The sequence below is a fragment of the Siniperca chuatsi genome, linkage group LG1, assembly GCF_020085105.1.
Source record: "Siniperca chuatsi isolate FFG_IHB_CAS linkage group LG1, ASM2008510v1, whole genome shotgun sequence".
Lineage (NCBI taxonomy): Eukaryota > Metazoa > Chordata > Actinopteri > Centrarchiformes > Sinipercidae > Siniperca > Siniperca chuatsi.
Genome location: NC_058042.1, coordinates 23,010,596 through 23,038,015, shown reverse-complemented (window position 1 = coordinate 23,038,015; position 27,420 = coordinate 23,010,596). Strand labels below are relative to the sequence as shown.

The following is a 27,420-nucleotide window of genomic DNA, read 5'->3' as shown; positions in this document are numbered from 1 at the left end:
AGAGCCAACTCAACATATTACCTTCAGACAACCAAACTGTCTGTATAACTGTCTTTATGCTACAGTAGGTGAGCTAACAGTGTCTTAGGCATTTCTGGGAAGAGCTCTGCTAGCTGGCTAATTGAACTCAAGGGGCTCTGTTTTGTGGCTGAGCGATGCTTTGATAAGTGGAGAAAGAAAGAAAGGGAGCAGTTGTGCTAACACAACAATTGTGCACTTAGACTGGGAGATCATGCTTGGGGACTGTTTATTTATTTGGTTAACTTACTGGCTATTGCTTTGTAACTGATCAAGTAACTGACCGACTGACTGGATGGTCAGCTAGTTTCTACCTGACTGAAAGCTTGTCTGATTGTGCCTCTGTTGACAGAGAGGACAGAACAATCATGTGACACTACAATAATTAACAATTTAGAACAAAAGAATACCTATGTATCTGCATACTATGGGTGTAAAGCAAAGCTACTATACGTATCTGCAACTGTTTATGTCACAAAAATATCTGTATTTGTATCTGTATTTGGATTATACCGGAAGTGGGTGTGATTTATACCGGACGTTGTAATTGTCTAAACTGCTTTATTTTCTGTATTAAACAGTTTTCTTATGCCATTTATACTCTTCATACATATATCTATATGTTTAGCTGGAGTTGAGAAGAAAAATGAGCAAGCTAATGACAAAAATTTTAAAAGCTCCCTTGGCCGATTTGCATGCACTTTTGAGACAGTCCCTAACTTCAGCTCCTCAGTTTACCTTCTTCTGTCAAGTCGCGCACAATGCCAGGCTTCAATATCGGATCATATATTATAATTACACATGTGGAATACCAATCAAGCATTATTCTGCACTGCACAACTAATCTGGTGAAAAGTGAAGAGAAAGGTTATCGAGGATGAGCGTCGCTGATTGTCTTGAGTATTAAACCTAAGTACACCTCCGTGTTTTTAGCACTATAGACTATTTGTTTACAATTTAGCACATCATGGAAAGTCCCTCTGATCTGGCTACTTGTGCTTCCAATTCGCACTGTACAGATAGATCTAAGCCTTGTCCACCAGTTACTGTTGCTACGCCTGTCAGGCTTTCTGTTATCACATGGCACATTACATTGACAATGGGTGGGGGGGATTCACCACTTGAAATTCTTAGTAATAATTTAGTAACAGTGGGTCACTGATTTCAGACAGGAGCAGTCTTCTCATTTCTATCCAGCGACTAGATTTTTTCGGCTGAAATGACAAACAGATTTTATCAGCTGCAGCTAGCTAGCTAATTAAGATAATGTTAGCTCCATGAGTTAGTTGACTTTTATTTCACTCTAACATAACAGTTCAGCTTGCATACTTGGACAAGCAAGACAGAGGTTAAATATATGATTTTTGTTTGTAGGTACTGTCAAACAGTATGTTTCACTTTTAATGTTACAAAAGAAAAGGTTTTTAGGATGAGGACTACTGTGTTTGGCAAACATGATGTAATCTCCAATAACTAGTTTGGCTGGGGTTGATAAACTTCCCCAAATCAAATAAAGAGCAGAACAGAATGGCCAATGTTACCCTCACTCTAATATAGCATCTAAGACCAGCTTCCACACAGTGGTGAAATACTACACAGACAGTGGATGTGTTATCCTGAATGTAACCTGTAACCAGGGTCTGAAATTAACTATTTTATTCTTCCACTTTTGAAGTCTATGTGCTAAATGAAGGAATAACATTTGCATTATTAAGACATAATTTAATGTAAATATTGTTGTCATTCAATGTTCAATATATTTACACAAAAAACAGTAGGCTACATGCATGTTTGCATGCACAAAGGACCCATGTCTTTCAGTGCATGACCCCTCAATCAATAACAACCAGGTATTTCAAAGGTACCGGCAGACAACAAGAAACACAAAGCACACAAGAATTTTAAGTTCACCACAGTGTACTATACAGTCAGTGGTCAATATAAAAAACACAGTTCAGCCACCTATGAATGAGTCCTTATCACAGTTCAAATCTTCACAAGAGTCCATATCTCAATAAAAACCTCCTCTTTGGGATGCCAGCAAGCAAACAAAAAATACTTATAGTATAATAGTAAATAGTAAAATTGTTTGAGTTTCAATACAAAAGTTGTCCAACAAAAATAAAACCAAGTGACGCCTCTCACCAGAATGACCTCCCATAGTCCGGCCAGTGTGCTGCACTTAAGCTGTATTCACACCAAATCAGGCATTGCGGCAATTAGCACAGGGTTGTGTGGGGGTGTGGGCGTGTTTATTTTTGCTTTAGAACGTAACCGCTGTGAAACAATCAGAAAATAACGTTTTATTTCTCTGATTCACCGGCTTTCGCGCTACCACCACTCCCTCTCTTCATTCACTCTCTAGCTCGCTCAATCACCGTTGTGCTCTCTCTCTCTCTCTCTCTCTCTCTCTCTCTCTCTCTCTCTCTCTCTCTCTCTCTCTCTCTCAATTCAGTTCAATTCAATAGGCTTTATTGGCATCATATTTGACATGTGTTGCCAAAGCACAGTTCTCTGCTCAGTCTCTCTTCCATCTGATCACAGTTGATCAGTAGAATGCTACAATGCTACATGGTAAACAAGGTCTTCTTCCTGTGGGCGTCTTCTGGTCTGATCGCCGGCTTATGTGATTGGCCACGCAGGGCCACTGCATTTTTTTCCCCTGCGGTCCCCACCGTTGCAGCCTAAACACACTACCCACATTCAAATGAATGGGAGGACTGGCGCCTATGCCGCAACGCCTGATTTGGTCTAAATACAGCCTTAGAACGGACTGTGCCTCTTTCACTGGGGAGTGGATGCGTACCATTTTGGTTTGAAACAGCAGCATAGATATTCCCTAAACTGACTAGTGTGTGTGACACAGGGGCATGCATGCTTAAAAGCAGCAATTGCCACAATATACTAACCTTACTAAATGTGTCTTTCTGTTGTGTGTTTTCCTTGTCCGCCAAAGCAGCTGATGGCCTGATGATTTTACCCGCCACTGCCAGCAATTTAATCCGTTCCTTACACTTTTGCTCTTGTGTTTTTGGTCTTTGAAATGCTAACAAAAAATGACATGACCCTCCAATGTCTCTAAATGTCAAGTATCTCTCTTAGTAGGCATGTGGAGAAATTCACAGCTTGATAGACCTGCCGTGCTGAGTTAAGGTTAAAGCTACTGGACGATCGGGGGAGGAGCTAAGTGCTTTAACAGTGATCATGTAAACATTGAATGTTCGACAGAATAGTAGGAAAAACTAAGTACAGGCAAGAGACACATTTTGAGTGAAAGCTTTTTCTCAAGGGTAAAACTTGAGTAGACAAGGATACAATCAGTGGGGAGGATTTTATGAGGAACTTCTTAAAGAGAAGAGCAGAAAGCAGGGAATGACTGCACAGCTGGCAGTGTGTCTGTGCTGTGTATGTGTTCATGTGTACCTGAGTGTAAAGCGGTTCATAGATGTCCACTCCGTTGTCCTTGCTCTGTTCGATGAGCATGCTCCCACGTTTCCAGATGAATCGTGCAGGAGGGTTAGAGTTGACGGTGCAGCGCAGGAACACCGTCTTCTCCTGGTAGTAACTGCCACGCACATCGCTGATGGTCTGGTGCACTGTCAGAACTGGCGTGTCAAGGTCTGCAAAACACAGCAATGCAACACAAATAAAGATAAAAACATGAAGATATTGCTGCACGGGGAGGATATTCGTTATACCCCAGAAGCTTGTTCATTAAGGCCTTATTATGCCACACACAAAAATGAACCTCAGGGAAACCACAAGGTATAGTTTTATAAAAGCACAAGTTCTTCAGAGTAGGTTCAGTTTGTATAATGTCGTCACCTTTTCTGTGCAGTTCTGTGTGTGTGGCAGGGATGAGATTTGGTAACTGGGACACAACTGGAAATAAGGACAAACAAGTGCAGTTTGTTTGGCTGAATTGCCCACCCACACTGACCAAACACTGTCCAAAGAGTTGGCTATTGATCACAGTTTCTAACGAGCACAAATGCCCAAACAATCTGTGCGTTTTGCCATTCCCCTCTCTAGCTGTGACTCTCTCACACACAAAATGTATATCATTTTTATCTCTTTCCCCCCACTTGCCTCGTTTCCCTGTGTATTTCCTTCATGGGAGTGTCATCTCCCTTTTCCTCCAGTGGATAGGATTTCAGCGGCTGTCATGAGCACGGAGGCTGCTCTCCCCTGGTTTCTGCCATCTCTCCAAAACTCACTGTCACTTTCACTCCTCATCACCATCCCTCCCTCTCTGTCCTCTCCTCCTCACTCCTTGCCTCTATCCCTTACAGGGCAGGGTTGCATGTGTGTGTGTGTGTAATCCTGATTCTTTGCAGCCTAATTGGACTGTTGCGGACTTCAAACATCATGGAAACAATTTCTGCCAACGCCAGTGTAGCCTTTCCCTCCCTTTTCCTGCCTTTTCATTTTTCCTCTCTCCTTTCCTCTCACCTCCTCTTTTCTCTTCTCTGTCCCTCACTTCCCACAAGCTATAGAAAAGAGGTGAGACGGGAGTGTAGATACTGTGTTCCTTGACACCATCAGTGGTGAGCGTAGCAGGGCCCATGAGATGGGGGAAGGAGGGAGGTATTTGTATTTAATGTATTTTTGGTTGAGACGTTTGAGAGTGGAAAAGGGCACAGCTGTTACATGAGGGCTGTATGCACACACATTCCCATTTGGATCAACATCTAAGTGTGTGCAACGTCAGCATAGCATCGGAGCACTTGGTGGTTTGAAGGTTAGAGCTCCGGGACAAGACCGGCACATAAACACACAGAGACAACTTGAACTTGTTAAGGTGATTTTTGTGACTCCAAAAAAATAAAAACAGGGGTTGCATGAGACTACAGCTTTCTTTTTCAAATGAAAGGTGACTCAAAGGGTCATGTAAAGATGTGATATAACTATCTTACATGCTTTGAAGCTAGGTACAGTGTCCAGAAGCCTTGCCTGAATGCCATGGGAAAGAAGGGTGAGTCAGAATGATTACGACACTGAAACTATCATGTGAACTCATGTGACAACAGATGTTACATCAAATCATCTTCTCAATAGACTAACAAAACATCAAAGCAGGTTTTCAAAAATGTGCTGAAGGGCTTTGACGTCACATTTCAAACCAGTATCACGGCAGTCTGTGAAATAGTCACGAAATTTTATCAATAGATTCGTGTACATTGACATGAATTTTCCATTTTTTTTGTGACACTCAACACGACTTTCAAAATAATAAGGACGGACGTAATATAAAGAGTGACAAAGTCCACATCGGGAGAGGGTCGGGGTGAATGGATGGGTCAAACACAAGACTTTCACACGGGGGACCAGGGTTTGTTTCGCGTGTGCAACCAATAGTCAACGTTGATTGTTTTAAGGAAGTATTTATTTGAACCCAAACCTTTTCCTAAAACTAAAGAAGTAGTTTTGGTGCCTAAACCTAACCAAGCTGTGACCGTCACCTGAAATGTTTCTCAGCAAGCTTTCTTTTGAATAATTATTTTGAAATACACTGAATTAAAGGAGCGTCTTAATTAACGGCTATGTTAATTAAGAAAATTTGGAAAATGAGCTGTAAAATACATTCATGCATTTTTATTTTATTCAAATGTTGTTCAGACATTAATTGTGGTTTAAAAAATAATTAAAAAATTGTATCTTTGTGCTTAACTGACCCTATTTTATGTTAGTTTTCATCTTTACTTTAAAATACATTCAACAGTCATTATTTTTGAGCTTCATATACTTCATATACTTTGTGTGTATATATATATATATATATATATATATACTTTTGTGTATATATATATATATATATATATATACTTTTGTGTGTATATATATACTTTGTATATATATATATATATATACTTGTGTGTATATATATATATATATATATATTTATATATATATATATATATATATATATATACATATATATGCACATACATATATGTCTGTGTCTGACCTGGCTAAGCTGCTTACTCTAATGCAGTGAAATATTTTTGTGTCTCTGTTATTTGAGATTTTCTCAGTGATTCAATTCTGTGCTCTGTGAAGTGCTCACCTGTTTCCATTCCTTTCATCTCTCTGTAGACATCCTCATTTATAAAACGACAACCCACAGATTGGGACGAAAGGCCCAGCAGGAAACTAGACAGTAGGGTACCACCAGTCTCTCTAAAAGCCTCAGGCCATCAAACCTGGGCAGCTATCAAAGATACCTGCCTCTTGGTTCTGCCACGTGTGCATGTGTGTGTGAAAGAGATCTGGCAAAAGAGCAAGCAAGCACCTTTGTATACTTCAATTTGTGAATATGTGCATGCATAGGGGTGTGCCTTGGTAATGTGTGTGTGTGTGTGTGTGTGTGTGTGTGTGTGTGTGTGTGTGTGTGTGTGTGTGTGTGTGTGTGTGTGTCAGAGAGTGAGTGAGTGTGACTAGCTGCTGTCATTCTGTCTGTTTCGTGACACCATGAATGTGGTGAATCGTGGAGAAAGTGGAAAGTGACAGATTGACAGACAGAAGCAGATACAGACAAGTAGATTCTCAAGAACATCTCATACCTGTAAATGGACAACACTGTAGAGTCACTCAGAGCTCCACATTGTATGTTCATATACAGCTAAGATGATTCTGATAGCATTAATAGCATATTAATAGCAAACATTGGAAAACATAATTCACTACTGCCAGTATCAACACAATCTGGTATATTTGTGCTGTGCAAAAAAAGAAAACAAAACTAACATTAAACAAACATCCCACTGGAGCACAAAAAACTAATATTTCAAAATTACTTTACTGATGTCATGGATAAAACCATGACAATACTTTTACAGCCATTTTTTTCACATGACAATTGTGTTGTTAAAGCTTTTATAATCCAAGCTCCCAGGGTAAGTCTAACTTTGCTCAGTTTGGGCCCTTAAGTAAACAGAGACACAAGATGAATCTGCAAGTGTACAGAAATACAATATGAAACTTTAATGAAGCTTCTGATTTCCCCAAAGTCCTGCCTTTGCACACAGCTTAGATCAATTGCACTGCGCTGCTTTTGTTAGCCACAGCTTTTAATGTACATCTACGCTTCCAAATTTCAAGCTGCACTGGGGGTCTGGCATTGTTTTCCGCTTAGATACCACACAGTGGTGCTGACAAAGACATTTTAGTTCTCCCTCAGAGTGGTGCCCTTAGCTTGGACAAATACATGTGGATAAAGCACAAGATCACATATCTTTTACAAAGCTAATACTATGTGATAAAAAGTGACCCCTGCCCTCTCCAGCTCAAAGATATCAGAATATCTAATTATTTCTGATTTTGTCTGTCCTCTAAGACAGCATGTTTGTTCAGGATTATATCCTGTTTTAAAAACTGTTGATTTGGCGTATTAAGGGGGAAGGTTTGTCTAAAACCAATGCTACTTTTCACAAGCGATACATTATCAATGAATAAAAATGTAGAATTAATGATGTTTGTTCTGTGTTATTTTTAACGCAAAGTGATTCAAAGTCTTTGACAAATATTTTGTTGAATAATCTGAGTAATTGATACTGTAATTAATACTGTGTTGCAACTGTGATTGAATATGTAGCATAATAGGAAATACATAAACAGAGTTTACAGTTTTAAGAATTACAGCACTGTTACTGTGAAAATACATAGCAGTAACTGGCCAGTAGTCTTTTCATTTATTGCTGTTTTTACGCAAAAGACTGCAGCGTACAGATTTTCCTTTTAGGGCATTTGTGTTTTGTTGTATACTTGTCTGCATTGGAGAAAGACATGGGATAAAAATAATACTGTAACAATATGAAAGACAGAACACACACAATGAAAGTCCCAGACTGGATTCAAATCTACGAGTTCACCTTAGTTATCTAGGCTACCTGGATCCTTGGATATTATTTTTAACAGAAACTCAGACAGCTGGAAACTGGAAAACTTACATCTATACTGTCACTTTATCTGCTGTCATTTTAGCTCTTTAACATTTACATAATGACAAACACCTCAGTTAAAATCCCACTTCATGAATACATTTGACTTCACTTCATTTAAAAGTTTTTGATAAAGAGAATTTTAAAAAAGGCACATCTCTAGCACACTGTCTTATCTGACTGACACAAATTAATTCAAGAGGGCCAAGTCAACATTGTGTTTCATACTGTCTTGATCAGGCAACCAGATCCTGTTAGACCAGCTGCCTGTTAATGAAATTCCCTTATCATTAGGAAAAAACACTGTCAAGTATTTTACTTCTATTTGTTCAGACTATCCTCAGGTCCCTGTTCATCTCAATTATATTAAAAACCGATGCAGGAAACCTTCTTATACACCAGCATGTGCTTCAAAACTAACTTGTTTGAGGTGTTCCCTGAAGGTTTAGACCAGAGTGAAATTTTGGTCAGGTATTCCAATTATGTTTGCTCTTGAAAATTGTTTGTTGTTTTAATACAAATTTCTGGGCAAACTAACAGAAAGAAGCACTCCTGTACAGACTTTGTTTGCTTGTTATCTGGAGAATCAGATGATCAGAAGTGTGATCAGAATTACAAACTCTGGCCATCTAGTGACTACACTGCTAGCAAATGCAATACATGCAGTGGAGAAAATGCAAGGCAACAAAAAGAACAGTATTCTCTTAGCCCTGCACAGTGGATTAACTCTTGAGTGACAGTGTGGGAGAAATAAAAAAGGGAATGATTTAATTTCACAGGCATAACAGTTGTAAGTACAGTATGTACAGTGTCTTTTATAATAGACAGTAATATGGTCTGCATGTCATCAGTTCTTCACAATTGTACCTCAAAAACCTCTCTCGAAATAACCAGAGTAGCCATGGCAATAATGGAAACAGAGAATTACTCAGAAGCAATCCATCTGAGCGGTCAGGGTTGACCGAGTGTGTTTTTGTAACAAGTTGACCTCTGCTTGGTGCTTTCCCCTGCAGGAGGACGACCTGGACTCCAAATCCTCTTTGATTTCCAATAACATGTCCTGTACTCTAATAGCTCTCTAGGAGTAGACGGCCATTAGGGGACCAAAGAGAAGATGACAGGTTCAATTGAGTGTGAGCGTGCAAAGGAGGAGAATAAGGTGTGGGGTGGTGCGTGTGTGCGGTGTGTGTGGACGGTTGGGTGAGGGGGGTGTGATTGTGTGAGTAAGGCTGTTTAGCATCTATTGTACAACACAGAACAGCAAGTGTATTATCCCCAATAAACAGAACCATAATCATTATAATTCACTGAAGGTCACTGCAGAATTCATTATTCAGTTTGCTGAATAGTGAGTGGGGAAAAAATGGATGTAAGAAAGAGAAAAAGAGATCTTGACACTAGCTAACAAACTAAACACATTTTTTCTATTCAACACAGAGCAGGCATTTGACTAGGAGCTGCTGCATTGCTTTAGTACCGACCGTGTGCACATGGCTGATCAAGTTTGCACATTTAGAATGTGTTTCTTTTGCAAAACCAGAAAAAGTTTTGTCACTAAATTGCTGCTTGCTCCATTTCATCAGAAGGCAAATTCTCATATTTCTGCTCTGAGGAGTGAGGATCTCGGAGCAAACATGAGTGAGGATACATGAGACCGGCCTTCGCGGAAGTCTTTTATCAGCACGACACACCTGTTTGTTGGAAATCTGATTGGACACTGCAGCTGGCCAGACTGGTCTGATACTACATCACAACATACTGCAGTTTTATACCGAAGTTGACAGACAAATAACAGAACCAACTCAAGATTCCCAAGTTTTAGATTGTATTTGTTTTCAGATTCATTATAGTTTAAAAAAGGAGGATCTGTTAGTCTGATTGAAAAAATAACCGTAAAAAATGTTCATTCATTTGAAAGATTTTTTCCCTTTTACCTGTATCATGGATAATATTATAATCAAGACAAAGAGGAGAATCTATTGTCTTTCAGCAATAAACACATTTGAATTTATTGCCATTTTCATTCAGTCACATGTGAGGCTGAAAATCACTGTGCAGAAACTATAGTTTGATGATGTCCAAAGATGTTTGAGGAGATACTTTGAGGATATACATAGATGTTAGTATGCAGCCACAATAATCTTATTATCAGCATGTTTGAATGTGATGGTCAGAAACAACAGCTTATTAATGTCAAATAAATTCATAAAAATCAATGAAGATAAATCCAGCTTTTGTGACAGGGAAAACAAAGGCAGTGTTTTCTGAAGGGAAATTATGTGACAGGCATTTGGATGTAACTAAAACTGGTGCATTACAGCTGAAAAGATATTGAGTTTCTCAGGTAGAAAACAGCTAAAAATCAGTTTCTATAGACAACAAGTCCAAACAGTGTGCAGTAAAAAGCGCTCATCACACCAATTACAAAAAACAACAAACTCTGTCTGTCTCTTTTTTTCTCTTGCACACACAAGACATTAAAAACACATTATTATAGGCTATCGACCACACACACGCGTGCACACACACAAACACACAGAGAAAAGCCTGTGCATACAGAGAGGCACAAACAGAGGCAGACTTGCCGTTTGATCCAGCTTCGCGTATCGTCAATTATTCAGCATTCTGCTCATAGACATCGCCTTAAAGAGGGTATAAAACATGCACGAGGCCCACATTTGGAAATAACGAGAACATTGCCTGTGTTTAAAATGCAATGTTGAGAAGTAAAGATTGATTTAGGCAGATTTTCTCTGCCCAGTTTTTTTATATATACCTACAAAAATCACGAGTCTTTTCCTTTTTTAACCCCGCAAATCATGAGTCTGTGTCCCTCTCTCTTCATCGATGCCTTAGACATTAGCCAAAAACAAATGATGGAAGTGAGGAAGAGAGATGAAACAAGATGGGCGAGACTTTCCAGCATTATTTTAACTTTGTATACAATCAGAGGAATGAAATTTACAATATATTCTTTGGTGCAATGAACAACAGCAATATGTTTTGTATGCAGACATGTGGGCCCGCCCTATACGCTGAATATGCAATTGTGTTTTGTATAAAACTTTAACTTTATAAAAATTTAACTGAAACTAAATTTTATTTTACACCCAGTGTTGTAAAATGCTAAATAAATCAACCTTGAATGAACCATTCAGACTATTACGCAAGAATGATCTCAATCTTTTCAAGATTATTTTGAATTGTATGACTGCTGTTGAGTGTTGGCTGGGTTGTATTGTTTTTCTGCCAGCATGCCTGACGTCAAGAGTTGTATCACCCTCATTTTTCATTGACAGTTTAGAAAAACTGTGCCTTTAGGATGTTGCTGAAACCTCTGATGTAGGGTCTGAGGGCATATTTCATTTACATGAACATCTATTGAATGAGGGCATGCTTACTACAAATGTGTGTTTTGTGTATTAATGTCATGCAAGGACTACAGCATACATATAGACATAATTAAGATATGAGAGATGTTCTGATCCAATGTTACCAGAAAGGTTTGAAAAAAAGAATAAATAATGATAATAATAATAGTTGCTTCATTGTAGAGCTACTGTAAAACTCTCCCGAGCACACGGCTCTTCACTTTTGGATGCAGTTGTCCTTTAACTTTCCTGATAATTACAAAGAATGTGTACACTGCAGTCTACCTATGAATATACAGTAGCATCATGTGTTACACCCTGTATTGTTGGGTTTAACAGCAAGTCACAGGAGCCTGTGTTAAGAAGAATTACACAATGAGTCTTTTTCCAAACTAACACTCATGAATTTGTGAGAATTGTGCGCATTTTCATTGAGCCAGCGTGTTATATACAGGCCTTAATTATGTATACGTTTGTCAGCAAAAGCCTGGTATTAAACATTCATAATGGTGTGACTATTATTTTAGTCCATAAAGAGACTAATTTGGGCATGGTTATTTACCCTGAGTGTGACAGTGTAGCTACACAGCAGTGGTGACAGCTAAAAGGGTGTTAAGGAACAAAGAGGCATAGTTCACTCACTAAGCCTCCGGCCTAAAATAACACATACAAACCAATGCAAAAACACACATGAAAAGGCACACAGTTATACAATAATATGGGCACACACGGCCAGACATGCATAAGCCTACACATAATATGCGCACACCAACAAACACAAACACAAACTCCTCAAGGCAAAAATAACACAAGAATCTCTTCCCTCGCTGCCCCTGAGGGCAAACAAGAAAGTCCTTCTGTGTCCCTGTAAGTGCCTTCTGAAGTTATCTATGGGGAGCAGAGTGGATAAAGGATGCCCTTCTTACTCCTGCTGTGGTCATATGTCTGGGTCATGTTGTGAACAGCTAAGATCCATACATTAAGCCTACTGTGTGGACACTGCTTCGATGCCAGGGTTAAGAAAAAGAGCATGATGACATCAGGAGTCATGTGTAGCTGTTTCTTAAAGGTGGCAAAAAACAAAAAAACAAACAAAAAAAAAACCCCACGCAGTTTCTTTTGCACTTGTGTCAGTGCCCATCTATAAAAACCAAGACAATTCTCTCTCACACACAAACACCAATGTGGGCACAACCAGGTGACAGATGTGTAGTGCCCAACCCCTTGGCCTTGGCTTGCTGTATATTTAATTAGCTTTGTGGCATGCAGGGCACTGTGGACCACAGCAATAGAGTATATATAGATACACGCAGTAGGCTACTCTTTAAATAATCAAATTGCTTGTGTTTTATTGTGTTGTGTTGTGGGACGAACACTAGACTCAGGGGCAATCTGCACCATGCCTTTATTAAAACAGCTCTAGACTATTTCTGTGAACTCCTGCTCAGATACTAAAGTGGTGTTCTGGCACAATGTCACTTTACAACAAACAAATAAATAAGAGCTAGGACTCTCCCAAGATAACAGCAGGCTGGAAAACATAGTACGCACCAGTCTCATCACCAGTCTGAGAGAGAAGCTTGGATAGCTTTTGTCACTTTCCGTAGTTGGTTTTAAGCATATCAAGTAGATGATGAGAAGTATACAGTGGTAAAACATCATATTGCTTTGAAAAAAATCACATCACAGCAGACAGAGGTTTTATCAAAATAAATCTTGTTGCCAGACATTTAAACAACACTAGCCATCACATTCTTCTTCTTCTTCTTCTTCTTCTTCTTCTTCTTCTTCTTCAAAGGCATTCAAGAGATATAACAGGAAGTGCTGACCACCTTCAATTTACTCCTAGAGAGTCAATGTGGATTTTACAAGAAGTTCCTGTGGTATTTTCTTGACTTGTATTGCATTTTTGTTATTGCTAGTTTCACTAGAGTCAGAAGCTGACCTCACAAAGTTGTGGAAGTCACTATAAAGTAGAGGATGAGGATACTTTTCTGCTGTTAACTTTCAGGTAGCCAATGGCTGGGCTTGTGGTTTGTAACCCCAGCAATCCCATCATCTGCCTCTCTTTGGCTAAATTAAACCATCGATTTACAAATCCTCCATTATATCTATTATCTCATATTCCACTTAGTAAGTGAGTGCCACACACGTATTTATAATATATATGGTTTTAGATGCAGTACATTGACTTTATTTACAATTTCCCAAATCATCAATCATGAGTAGTTCTGTTTCTAGAAGGAATATTTAAGATGTCAAAGTCAAATTTAAAGCACTGTGCACAAAATCAGCTCAGGAAGCACCACTCTGAAGAAGATGTTACTGAAAGAATATAATTTGACCTGTGTATCAGTCTTAAATCCCAGCCAATCCAGCATTGTGACACCAAGATTGGAAAATATAATGACAGGTCAGTGGATATCAGTTAGCTTGTGGATACAAATATCATTGAAATATGCTAATATATAGAGATGTAACAGTTACGCGTGTGGCGTGTAACGGCCCACAAGCTTTGCTGTAAATATAACTCAATGTCCAATACTGTCATCCCCTCACAAATCGTTCTTCAAGACCTAAAGCAAGGTATTACCCAATATCTTTACCATCTCATAACTGGCAGGTCAAAGGTTCAGCGGTTCTCAGCAGCAGCTAATAACAAACCTTACCATAATGCCCTCGAGCAAGACACTGAAAACCCACCTGCTTACTCAATAAATATTTAACAGCACCAGCTAAACACTTGAAATGTACATTTGAATTCTGAGACAACAGGGATAAAAGCATTTATGTCTTTTAATAAATGATAAATCTACCTCCAAACAACAAAACATAAAGTAGCACGTGTTTCAGGAGAAATCTGAGGTCACATGGTACAATATTTGTGACCTGAGTAGTCCAGTTGTCCCCTCATGGACCATTAGGGAGTAAGTAGGAATTTGTACAGATGTCTTTTACCTATATTGCAGCCACATTAACCATTTATTTACTCTGAACATAAGGGAATTTAACAAATGGTCTTTATGACCTTTGCAAGGCTTTATAGGGTCAAAGGTCACAGGGAAGTCTGAGTTTTTCACAGTAATGCAATATTATGAGCTCAACTGTGGATGCTTGTGTCAGAACACAATTCAATTTACTTGATAAATACCTGTGAAATACTATATATAAATTGGTGCAATATATAACAAGAACATTCACAGCTGGCAGAATAAATAAATTAATATGATGAAATTTAATTAAACGTTGACAAAGATACTAAAACTCCCATGGCAACTTACACATACACACACACACACACACACACACCTTTTGTATGTCCAGTTGTATTGCTCGTGCTGTTATCTTTGTACATGTCTGCTAGTCAGTGTCATCTACAGTTTGCTCATATTTTCTTACATATCAGTCAGTAACCTAGTTTGTGTAAGCTGGCAAGACCACAATAACAAAAGAGAGAGTTTGTGAAGATGTGTGTGTGTGAACTTACAGAAAGGACAAACCCGAGTCCCTCTCTTGCAAAAGTCAAACTCCACCATGGAGGATCTACTCTAAACCAAAATATAGCTTTGCAGACCAGCAACAGTCCTCCAAGGGTTATTTTAGAAACTGCCCACAGCGAAACTCTTCACAGAGGTTATTAGGCAACACTTTGAGAGAGAAAAAGCCCACCTGCCTGTGGCTGTGATGGTTATTGCCTATTTTCCAGACTGATTTGTGTGGCACTCACCACCACCAGCTCTGGCTGCACTCTGAAAGTGCTGAGCTAGCCCACTCTTAACAAAATTTACACCTTGGGTTTGTGGTAAGGCACCCACCGGATACCCATTTCAGATTTTTGCTGGGTTTATTTTCTGGTTTAGTTCCTGCTTTCTTTACATGTTTTATCTGTTTGTGTTGCTTCCACTTTTTTGTCTTCCCCTACTCTTTCTACAGAGACGGAGATTATTTCCCCAGGCTGGAACACTTGCAAAAGTTTTACAGACCTGTTTTGAACTGATTTTGGGTTAGGGAGTAAAAGTGCTGTATTATTCACATGCTATGATTCACTTTGGACTGAGGTTAAAAGCTTTATATTATTCTGTTTCTGTGCTTGTACAAAAAGAAAAAAAAAATCTCCAGTATATAGGAAAAACATTTTCTATGCTTTTTTTCAACTAAATGTGAAATTGTGTTTTCAGTGGTATAAAGGAATGTATTCTCACATTCGGTACAATAAAATTACTCCATATAGATTCAGCTACTGTAATATGTTGATGTCTATAACATTTAATAAATAGTATGTACTGTATGTATGTGTGTAGTTACAGTATATAATACATCAGAAAATACTCATGTAAAGTGTTTTATGCTGCAATAAAGAAAAGACCATTGAGTAGCCCTTTCACAGAACACCCTCCCCTCCAACACAATACATTATTCTCTGTATCTCATTTCTCTTTATTTCTCAGTCTTTGCTGATTTTGAATCCAATCACTATTTTAAGTCCTTTTCTCCCCAAGCTGGATCTCTCGTCAGACTGAAAGAGACCACTTCTGCTTGCAACTGATAAAAAACAGATCTGGGCTAAATAATTGCCTCCTCAGGTGATGTTGATATTGGTTTATTTGCTCCATTGATTAGGTATTTATCTGCTGACATGTTGTGTAGTTTTCTTGCTCTTTTTCTCCTGTTCACTTAGGTCTGTAGTAGATTTTACACAAAGGCTGACAGAGTCACATAAGCAAACGCATTCACATACCGACTATGACTTTCTTTGTTCTCGTAATATTTTTCTATATTTTTCTAATCTTGGATCTTTTCTATGTTTCATGGCCATCTAATCCTCTAGTCTCTGCCCCTCCGTCTCCATCTTCATCCTATTTCAGTTTTTCCATCTGCCGATAAACAGGCCGTGAGCGTGCCGGGAGGCACCTCCCTTATTTTCTAACACTGCCTTCATTACTCAGCCCACTGCAGCTGGCCATAAATGAAAAACTGAAGATGTTGGAGGAGGGAAGGGAGGAGAAAAGTAAGGGAGGATGTATGTGAAAGGAGAGGAAAGGGGCAAAAACTGTACATAGAAGGAGTCAATTGTGAAAGAAATAGTAAGGATAGAGATGGAGCAAGAGAGATTGAGAGTGAGCAGGAGGTACAGTGTACAGAGAAAAACAGAAAAGTGAAAAAAACAAAGAAGAGCAAAGCCATAAAAGCTAAGTTGGAAGTTATTGGAGACTGGCTGGATGAAAAATGCCATTGCCATAAAATAATATTAGAATTGGTTTGGCCTTATGGCGTTGATGAATACAGATGCCGCCCAGCGGGGTTTTAGGCTGGGGGGAACTGGCTAATTTGAACAGCTATCCCACCTGTGAGGGCGGTAAAAAATATTAAAGGAAATGAAATGAAAGGTTCACTGTCAGTTGTTTAGTTTATAGCCCCACATTTCCATCTTATAGCGGCTTAGGTGTCAGACAGAAGTCTCTCTTGCTAAGAATAGCTGCCAGCGGGTTAGTTAACCATGTGTGCTGGATTTATTGTTAATATCCCTAATATGAACTATAGGCCGAGCAGAAATGGAGCTGCCGCTTTAAACAAATATAATGTATGACAAGAATTAAACCCTCTCTCAACCTTGCACACTGAAGTTAGAGCCTAATTTACCCTCATCCCACTCCAACACATCATCAATAATTTGCCCAGAAGGGCCATGAGTACTGGCAAATTGATGATGGCTTAGGGAAAAGGGACCAGCTGAAATCTGATCAGCTATATTGACTGGAAGATATTGAAAAGACAGCTGGATGTCTCAGTTACTGCAACGTCATAGTGATGCCATTTTATCACATTTGAATTGGTTTAAAGAAGGCCATAAGCAAACCATAAGGTCATTTTGATTACAGGGGAAGTGAATGAAATGAAAATGATTCTCCTTAATGCCTCTCAATAAAGGTCAAATTTCTGCCAAGACAATTTTGCTGTGAGAAAACAAGAGTGATACACAGTACATAATCTAATCTACGTTATTCTAATAAATTGGTGCTGTTGTTATTATACCAGGCCTATATTGAAAATCCATATGTGTGATGTTACTCAAATTTATGCTTCTGCACCACTGCCACCAACACATTTTTATACTTAGCAAATAAACTAAAATAATTCTATTCTGCATCGAAATCTACATGTTGCAACTGGTAGCAGCATTTTACACTCTACAGTTGATCCTGGAAAACAATAACATTACATATACTTATACACTATATATATACACTAAAGTGTTTCTGCTCTTACAGTCTTTCTTTCAGTTCCTTTCTTTTATGATTGTCTTCCTCTTACGTTGTCAGCACCACAGGAAACCCACCATGAACCACTTGCTTTATGCTTCATTCCAGTGTAATGGTTATTTTCCCTGAGAAAAATATCAGTGTGTGCTTCAAGAGCCAGTGTTAAGGTCAAGATAATTTCAAGTCTACACTGTGTTGTATAACCTTCAAAGAGATGAGAGAGTCAATAAATAAGGGATGGAAAACAAAGAGGAAGGGGGAAAAAAACACATTTTAGATAAAGCTGGCCACACGATGGGGGACAAGTGGAGTGGTCTTATCTCCTCATGGTCTGCAGGACAGCTTATAACCAAACCATACTTCACACTATTGTATGTGTGTGTGTGTTCATGTGTGCACTAACTGTGTGCCTATATGGTGCTCTTACTATTAAATGCTTCAGTCCTTTTCAGGTGACTCCATTCAGTACAGATATGAATGTGTCAAATAAAAGGAAACATAGGTTATAAAATATGAAAAAAGAAACAAAAATTGCAAGATTCTGATAATGTTCTTAATCCAACCGAATGGATTTTACACATGGCTGTTTCTGTCTGTCAGGATATCTGCCCCTCATATATTCTTTTATATCTCCCTGTCTCTCTATCAGTGTCTGACAGTAAGCCTTTTTGATCGGTAAAACACAGTTTTCTTATCTTGTCTCCACCCATCAAAATGATATAAAAGCCTTACCTTATTGATTATGTATGAGACATTGGCGAACTGCCATAAAAAAATCCACACTCCTCCTGGCTATTCTTAATGTCTAAAACTATGGTGTGATGGTTGCAACATCACAATGGCTTGTACACTTTTTCAGGCATTCTCTGTTCCAATTGTGCTGTTTTTCTTTTTTGTTGATTTTACCTAGCTGCCACTGTGCTCTACATTATGCTGTGTTGCTGGGCTTCTTTCCTTTTCTCCTTACCTCTTTACTCCTACACCCTCCCTCCCTTCTCTTCTTCTCTCTATCCACACCTGCCTTCTTCTCTCCTCTTTCCTCTTTCCACTCTCTCTTTCAACCTTCCCTTCTCGCTGTTTTACCTCTCTCCTTCCTTTGTCCTCCCTTTCACACTGCACCTTTGTCGTTCTCATACATACTTTATGTTTAACAAAGCCTTCAAACAGCTCTGCTTTTAAAAGAAGTTAACTCTGATGTAGTACCTAAGTGTGGAGGGGTGGGGACATAGACGACCGCACGGAAACCCATGTCACATGTTATCAGTGACTCACCACACTCAACCACCGGGAACATGGGGTAAAGAAACTGTAGGGAGTGTGTTGCCTTGTGCTTGCATGCGTACATACAGTCACTTAAAACCATTCAATCAAATCTCATAGTTTTACACATTCAAACACACACACACACCACACACATAGACTGTAGGTCACCCATATACTGTACTCCCAAATCAGCCATCTTGCCTCTGTTCTAATACAGTGCCTTTGAGTTGTTTTTATAATATGGACAGTTAAATTTTAACATGAATATCAAAGGTATTTCAGAAGAAATACTTTGTGTGGTGATCTACTTGTGATTATGCCAACACATCCTCATGCCTACAATAAACAATACGAACAATAAACGCAAATGTGGGTCGTAATAAGCTGCTCGCACAGACGACCTATACGGCCATATTTTGGGGGAGGACGGTCTGGAGTATGCTCCGCAGAGGAGGGCTCTAAGTCTGCACCAAGATGATGGAGAAAATATAGCCATCACACAGCAGTACTTGGATAAAAGGGAAACCTCTACAGGAATGGCTTCTTTCAAATTATGAAATATAGCTTTGTGTGTCATTGAGGTGATCACATATATTACTTTGTTGAAAAAGAAAGAACATAATATAAACATAATATATTTCAAACGCTGCGTCCAATAAGATATATGAAACTGGTTCAGTGGAAATTGAGATATGCTTTTATGATCATGGATCGTTTAAGCAGATATGTGTGGTGTTGAATTGTAAAACAAGAAAATCCTTTGAGAGATTTCACTGACTGTGATTACAATTTCTTAAGTGCTATTATGAGAGACCATTAGAGCAATCTAAGCGATATCTAAAATTTAGATCAGTCAGATTCTGCTGTGTTGAAGCAATCTGACAACTAGATAGTGCCTGAAATTTGGATAAATGAGGCTTCATTGTGACAGTGTAACTGTAACATGTCATATTAAGCATATGTCTGGGAAGTAATGGCAGGCTGATTGTGGTGTGTGCTCATCACCTCCATCTGCTCATCCATCTGTCTTGACAAATACAGCTGATTTGCAAGCAAACTATGAAACTTCTCAAGTTGAACTAATTGAGGACCTTTGATAAGGCTGTGTTAAAATGACCTAATTAATGCTGTGATATAATGCTGATGGCATTCACAATTTTATACCTGCTATAAGTTAAATCCATATCTACATTAGTTATCATAGCAGTCCCTCTTTATAAATGCTTACATCATTGATACTGTACTGCTTATTTGGAAAACTTTAAGGTAACATCACATAGATTAAGAGTGAAGGACCTCTAAAACAGCTACTAGGCAAACTAAAAGTTTAGAGATGACCAAAGATCATTAAAATTTTTTGTCTCCCTCATTGCTATTTATTTAGTTTGTTTATTAGAATTAGAACTTCATTATTGATTAGAGATATTTTGAGTATTTGCTTAAATCTGAGAAGGGATTTGAACCCCACCGACAAACCGCTTGATTGATTTTTAAAATGATCACTACTGTAAAACTAAAAGAACCATTTCAAAGACAAAATAGAAAGTGACCATTTTTGCACATACAGTAGAAAGATCAGTCAAAACATTGCTGTCTTGCATGACACTTTCAACCAGGAGCTGATACAATCTGTTCACCTTAATATTCTTAATATGAGCTGGGTTTACTGTCAATGACATTTTATGTTACACAGTTTATTGTGGAAGTGGCACCAAGCTAATTGCAACAGTGTCTGCATGACTGTCACAGGCTGTTTTTAATGTGCTCACACACAGCCTGTCAAAGGTGAGTCAATACAGTTCAATACACACACGAGTGACATAACCTTGGCTGTAGTTACAATTAAAGGTATCTTAGGGCCGTGACTGTCAATACTGAAATCTCTGAAACATTAGTATTTTGTTATTTGAAATCTTAGGATAAAACTTTTAAGATTAACTGACCCATTAAATGCTCCCCAACACCAATACAACTAGCACAATCACAACCATCCACGTCTCTCTAAAAGTCAGAAAAACGCCTGCCATGTGTGGTGGCCACACCCTTGGCACTTCCCATACTGCCTATCCCTCTCTGAAGCCCTGTGTGACTTACTGCTATATAACTGTCAAGGCTGAGTGGTCCTCAAGGGAAACCAAATGACCTCTCACAATAGAGAGGCTAGGGCTAGAGCAGGAGAGAGGACATAATTCTTGCATAATGAACTAAGTAATGGGTCCAAAGCAACAGCACTGTGACAGCATGATGTTTAAGGAACGGTGCCACTGATACAGTAAGATGTTAAAGACATTCTGGGTCAATGAGAGAACATTTTTCTAGAGGCTTGTTGATGTAAAGCATTTCACCTGGAAGATCAATTCTTTTAGGTAACTCTGTTCTTTTAGGCTGTTGATGAAATGATTCACGAAAATTACTCTTATTATCTTAAGCCAAAAGCACTTTAATTTAAGCTACTAACTGATGCATCTTGGACACTTGTGCAAATGATTGTACTGCCTCCTAGTATTTATAGTTTGTTCAGTCCAATACAGAAAGTGAGGTAAAAATCCACAGTTTAGTAACTTAAAAATATGTAGTGGTATTAAGGAATGACGACAAAAAATAAACAAGCAAGAGAGTTTGTTGCAGTTGTAGTGAATTGAGCCCATTTTGAGAGATTAGCATAGCATCCATGGAAATGAGGTTGAAAATCAACAGCACACCTTTAAAGGTTTGACCTATAGCAGCCCCATTATGCAAATCAATGCCATTTGTAAGCATAGCTTTATATGAGTAGCAGGTTTTATGTTAACCACATTTATGCTGTAAGAATTAATGCCTTTAAAAGATAAAAATACTGACCTGTAATTATATCACACCTATCAGACAAATTAGTGAAATTTTTAATGCCAGAATATGAAATAAAACCTGCTACCCCCGATGTGGGAGTATTACTGATGAATAATCAAAAAAATTTAAAAGCATGTGAATGCACTGCTAATAGAAGTCACAGCGCAGGATGATGGCTGAGAAATTCTCACAATGGCTACCTGTGTGTAAATGTTTCTATTGGCTGAGCGTGCTATTATCTGAGTCAAAGCTTCCTCTTTCACAGACATCTTCATTATTGAATATTTAACATCACAAGCATTTAGCTAAACGTTGCTCTCTTGAGGAACTTACAGTACAATAACTTCACCCTTTTATGTGTATATTGCTATCTGTAACATGACACGAATCCCAGCACTAACGTGAGACAAGGAGCAAGAAAATATCTCTCACACAAGATCAACCATTTGAGGTTTTAAAAGCAGAGGGGATTTTTTTTATTCCGTTCTCTTTGCTCATCAAAAGATTTGTGGGATACATTTAAGTGCTTTTCCCTGTTTGGTTTGATCCATATTCGCTTGGACACAGGGAAGCCATTATCTGCAGTTGTGGCTTCCTTGATGTCTCAGTATGTTCCTCCGTCAAGGTGACACCAACCGACTTGTCAGGGAATGCACGTGTAAAAGTAAAAGATGCTTTTTGCTTGAAGGCAAAGGTTCTGCTAAAGACTCAGTAAAACCCTCTAACTCACTCTCTCTCTCCCTCATACGCTCGCACACAGTGTCTGGCAGCAAGAGAAAATAATTAGGCCAGGGCGGCTGTCTGAAGCATAAAGATCCATTAGTAACAGATATTACACATTACAGGCTATCTTTACAAAGGTAACTGGGGACTGATGAGAAGGGCAAAGAGAAAACACAGATGTCAAAAGGAACACACTCCTCTTTCACCTACACTGTATTTACAGTCCTGATAGCTAACATAGAGGACCGCTAGCAGTGTCCATACATGTTAGCATGTATCTAATAATTTCTCTTTTGTGTGACAAATACCTGAAATGCACATTTGGCCAAAATGCATCTTTAACTGTCCGCATTCAACAAATGGAAGTATTCAGGCAATTTTTTAGAAAAGAATGGCTTCCCTTTTCAGGACTCATCAGTTTCTATTTTTGGAAGCTCCACACCTGCTAACAATTTTCAAGAAGGACTGAATCAGGGTGCATTTTTGAGGGTGATATGTTAAAATTCTGTTCACTAGCAATTTGCAAGCAAACTACTTATTTACACTGGCAATTTCAACATAGTACATTAAAACTGAAACACAAAAAACTGAAAGCAGTGGAAAAGTAATGTAATTTTCTGTGACATCTTATGTTACCCAGCACTGTAGAATTGACTGTACTGATGTGTATTTTGCAGATGTTAACTGAAGAAAACCAACAGATGACACATGTAGTAATAACAGAGCAAATTAATTGTGTGGACAGATGTGCAACAATTTATACAAACAAACACCACAATACATATTCTCAGTATATATCATGTGAATTGTAACACTATGACAAAGCCAATGATTTTATATTTAGAGACACATTACACATGACACACTGTTGTTTGTCATGTTTAATGCAATACATTTAAAGACAGTTTAAAACTACTTAAAGGAAAGCCAAGCAATCACCCTTGCCACATTATTCACAATGTTTAAATTCACAATTTCTAATTTGAATATAATGCCAATAGTGTGATTACATATAGTGTGCGTAATCAATCGTTTCTGTTAGCCTCCGCTCATCATTTAACACCTTGCAAAATCAATCTACCCACACAATGCTAATGTGTGACTGCATGCACACACACACACACACACACACACACACACACACACACACACACACACACAGAAAGAATGGTATAAAACAAAATGGAAAATATATTTTATTATAAACACACCCAGAGAGGGCTGCCTTTGCCTCCTCAGTACTGAAAATAACTCCAAGGTCAGTGAGCTTCCATTAGGGATTTATACCATAGCAAAGTGCTAATTAGGCAGAATTAGGCCTAATGTGTGACAATGGTCAGATTGTCAGTTTGTTCCCTTGTAGGTGATTCAATACAATGCACTGCTGGACTTTTGGAGGCTATTTCAGGTCAAATGAAAGCCTGTTTTTTTGCCTTAATCTAGTCGGCAAGCTTTACTGACTATGCATGCTCTAATACACATGGCCAGCGAAGCCACATTACCATTGAGCAGCTTCTCTGGAGCATTTGAGGGTTAAGTGCCTTACATAGATGTCTGATAAGGAAGGTGATGTAGTAATACAAACTTGTAGGCACTGTTACAGTGGTGTTACTATTTTGCTTTAGACCTGCATATATTCTCAGGTGAAGAATGGAATCTTTCTGCTTTGTGAAATTATGGAATCCCCTTATTAACAAGACACAACATCAGCAGATACAAAATAAAATGTCTTGTATGCAAACAGAACAAAGATGGAATCTAGTTCAGCTGGTGAAGAGAAGCATGTGTGATCATTACACAGATGCCACTTGACAGCAAGACTTATGAAGTGTCATAAGTGCTTTATATAACTGACAACCATTTTCAAATCATGTTACAGTGTTCAAGATTTTTGAATGTGTTTTATCTACCTTCCATTTGTTTCCATACATGATTAATCTAATTGCTCAGACATCTCATTGAACATCATTGCTGCTTTTATAATACATTACTGTTGTGTGTTCCACCTACAGTACTAAGCATTGCCAAATAATAATAACATATATTTGACTAAAATATAAGCAGAAATTATGTTCACTGTGAAAGACCATTTAACTGAAGTTACAAGTTCCTGCAGGTTGATATTCATACAGTAAAATGAAGCTTAGAGAAAGTTCAGTTCTCTCTCTCTCTCTCTCTCTCTCTCTCTCTCTCTCTCTACCAATCCAATTTTGCCCCAACCTCTGTGAGCCAATCATCTAGTTACTGTCCAACTCTAAAACTGTTCCTTTCTCTGCTGCTATCAGCTGTCATTTCATGCTACCCTCCTCCACTCCATTCACCTCCAGTTTTCATCACAATCAGCACCCATGGGTCCTTCCACTGAGCTCATCAGAAGTCCTGCTCCACATCACGTCCATTCAGATCTTCAGCCATTGCTCTTCACCCCTTCACCACCACCACCACCACCACCACCACTAGTGTCTAGACTCCATTGAGGGGATATTCCTATACAGCTCATGGCATCACTACCCCCCTTAAAATGATGATGTCACTACAGGGTCTAATCACCACAGACTCCTCACATATTTCTTCAACTTTTCCTATTGTGCACTCTGTGTCAAATAAATTAATTTAATTACTCTTTAAGCCTCTCTTTCAAATTAGTCTCTCCTGGTTGAGATGGAAAACAGGCTGCCACATTCAAAATTACAAACCACTATGGCTTGCTTTGGAAAATGGACAGCTGTATGAGAAGACAACTGAAGCAAAGATAATCAGTGTTTTATTTCAGGATACTGAAATAAAATTAATATCAGTCGGATATGGGATAACAGGGGAAGCTGCTGGATTAAAACTACCTGTCTGTTCCAGAGCAATGATACAGATAGGCAGGACTTGAGCACAATAATGTGCTACAACCATAGACATAATAAACAAACAGAAATAGGCATGCATGTGTACATAGGTACACACACACGTGCAAATGTGAACAAATGGATCAGCTCATGGATACTCATCTGCACACGCACACACTTCCAACCCTGTCCCCTAAAAATTTCGTTTATAACTATAACTAATTTGCAACAGGTTTACATTTTTTATACACATAATTAGGATATGTTGTTATGCAATTAACGTATCTGGCAAGTCGCCAAATGTTCACTGATAACATATTTCATTTGTTTTCCGCCAGAATATCAGATCTTGCAATACAATATCTGCTCGTAGCATCTACAGTGTTGTTAAACTTTTTTCTGGTTATGTTTAGACACTGGCAGCACTTTGTTACGTTTAGGGAACGATCAGAGTCTTGGTTTAAAATAGAAAAAGGCTGCAGTGACTTGAAGCAAGAGACACAACATGTTTCCTGTATTCCCTGATAAATCTTTCACTAACCTTTAACAAATTGCTTCTGTTGCCTAAACTTAATCACAGATGGGACTCAGGATCCTGTGCTTTGTAGCCCATTACAACACCCAACCACCTCAAAAAAAAAAGTTGCCAGTGAACATAATCCAGGCAGTGATTACGTCACCACAACATAATTGAGAAAACAATTTAGTATATAAACAAAATTTCTAGGAGACAGGGTTGATATTTCTGTGCACATATATAGAATAATACATAATAATAATAGAATAAACGTATAGAGCATGGGCAATGAGTGGCTAATACAAGTGGTGTGTTTTTTCCCCTTTTATTTCAAGAAAGTCAATTTCAGCTTTCAAAAAAGTGAAGTAAACAATAAACCAAACCAGCGTTAATATAGAATTATTTTATCCATGGTAGTGTTTTTCATACGATTTGTTCATTGGCATGGCTGGACCATGCTCACACGAAAAATCTTCAAATAAACAGTGAGTGAAATAATTAGCTTCTCATAAAGCAGATATGAGAGAGAAGCTGAAAGTTGAGGGGGAACAAAATCTCTCTCTTTCACTTTTATCCAAAGGACTTTTAATATCAGAAAGATGAACTTAATCAAAAATAGGTATTCATGAGGAACAGGACAATAGCTTCCTCACCTTTTCATACCTCCCTGCCTTCCCATATCTATGGAACATCTTTTGCCTGTTCAGTCATAAAAATAGGATGCACTGTGGTGGGACAAAATTAAATTTTAAAGAAAGAGAGATGTATTATTTTCCTGTGACAATAGTCCTCCTGTTGCTGCTTAGCACACACACTGTCAAGCACATACACCTACACACACTCACTTATTGGTACACACACATACTGTACGAATACGTTTTCCTCTGAAATACAGATGGACACACAGTCTCTTTTGCTGCTCACAAACACAGACCTACAAACACACATAAACACACACAAACATCCACACATTCAGTAGCTTCTCATTAAGTCAAGCCCATTCATCTGAGAAATTGTATGAATATATGTGACTGGTAATGAAATCCACCTTAGTATTCCATCATATTAGTTCTGAAGTGGATCTGAAAACGATATGATGATAATATAGTAGCAGTGGAGGTGATAATAATCGTATTCTCCTCCTTACAAAGATCAAATGAGAACTCGGAGTGACTAGGCTCCTCATGGTGTAGGTGTATTTTGACTTCATATCGTGAAATTATTTCATTTACATATTTGACTGGAGGTGAGATAGTGGTAATGAGAATCTTTTAGATGCACAGAGAGCGCAACAAACATGACCGATAGGCCTGTCTATTACTGTGCATATTCCGTCTGTAAATTTGAATAAAAGCTGCACAGCTCTCCCTTGGATGTTGCTACATCAACATTTTTTTTTTATCAATTGCTATCTGGGGTCACGCTAAGTTCATGTACAACTATAACATGAGTTTCTTTTTAGATGACAATACTATGGGGTCATGAGCACATCAGATTTAGACATCCTTAAGTCCAGTGACATTCAGTATTCAGTTTACTGAGCTGCTGCAGTAGGAGTACGTACAATAAAACACAGGCTTACGTGCACATACACACATCACGTGTTTGCCTTTGTCATGCTTGCTACTGTATGGTAAAATTAGATGTAACCAACAAAATCAC

At 38.5% G+C, this 27,420-nt stretch overlaps 1 protein-coding gene across 4 annotated transcripts in view; it reads right to left on the bottom strand.

Moving 5' to 3' along the window:
- The window catches only part of LOC122873566 (MAM domain-containing glycosylphosphatidylinositol anchor protein 1), a 187,492-nt gene that overhangs the window by 75,594 nt on the left and 84,478 nt on the right, over positions 1–27,420 (bottom strand). For all 4 annotated transcript variants that reach the window (XR_006377470.1, XM_044190478.1, XM_044190467.1 and 1 more), the window contains exon 5: positions 3,442–3,638. Coding sequence is in view for 3 of the 4 variants with exons in the window: in XM_044190478.1 (XP_044046413.1) it covers positions 3,442–3,638 (197 nt within the window). In the remaining variant the exon portion in view is untranslated. The remainder of the gene's footprint in view (positions 1–3,441; positions 3,639–27,420) is intronic.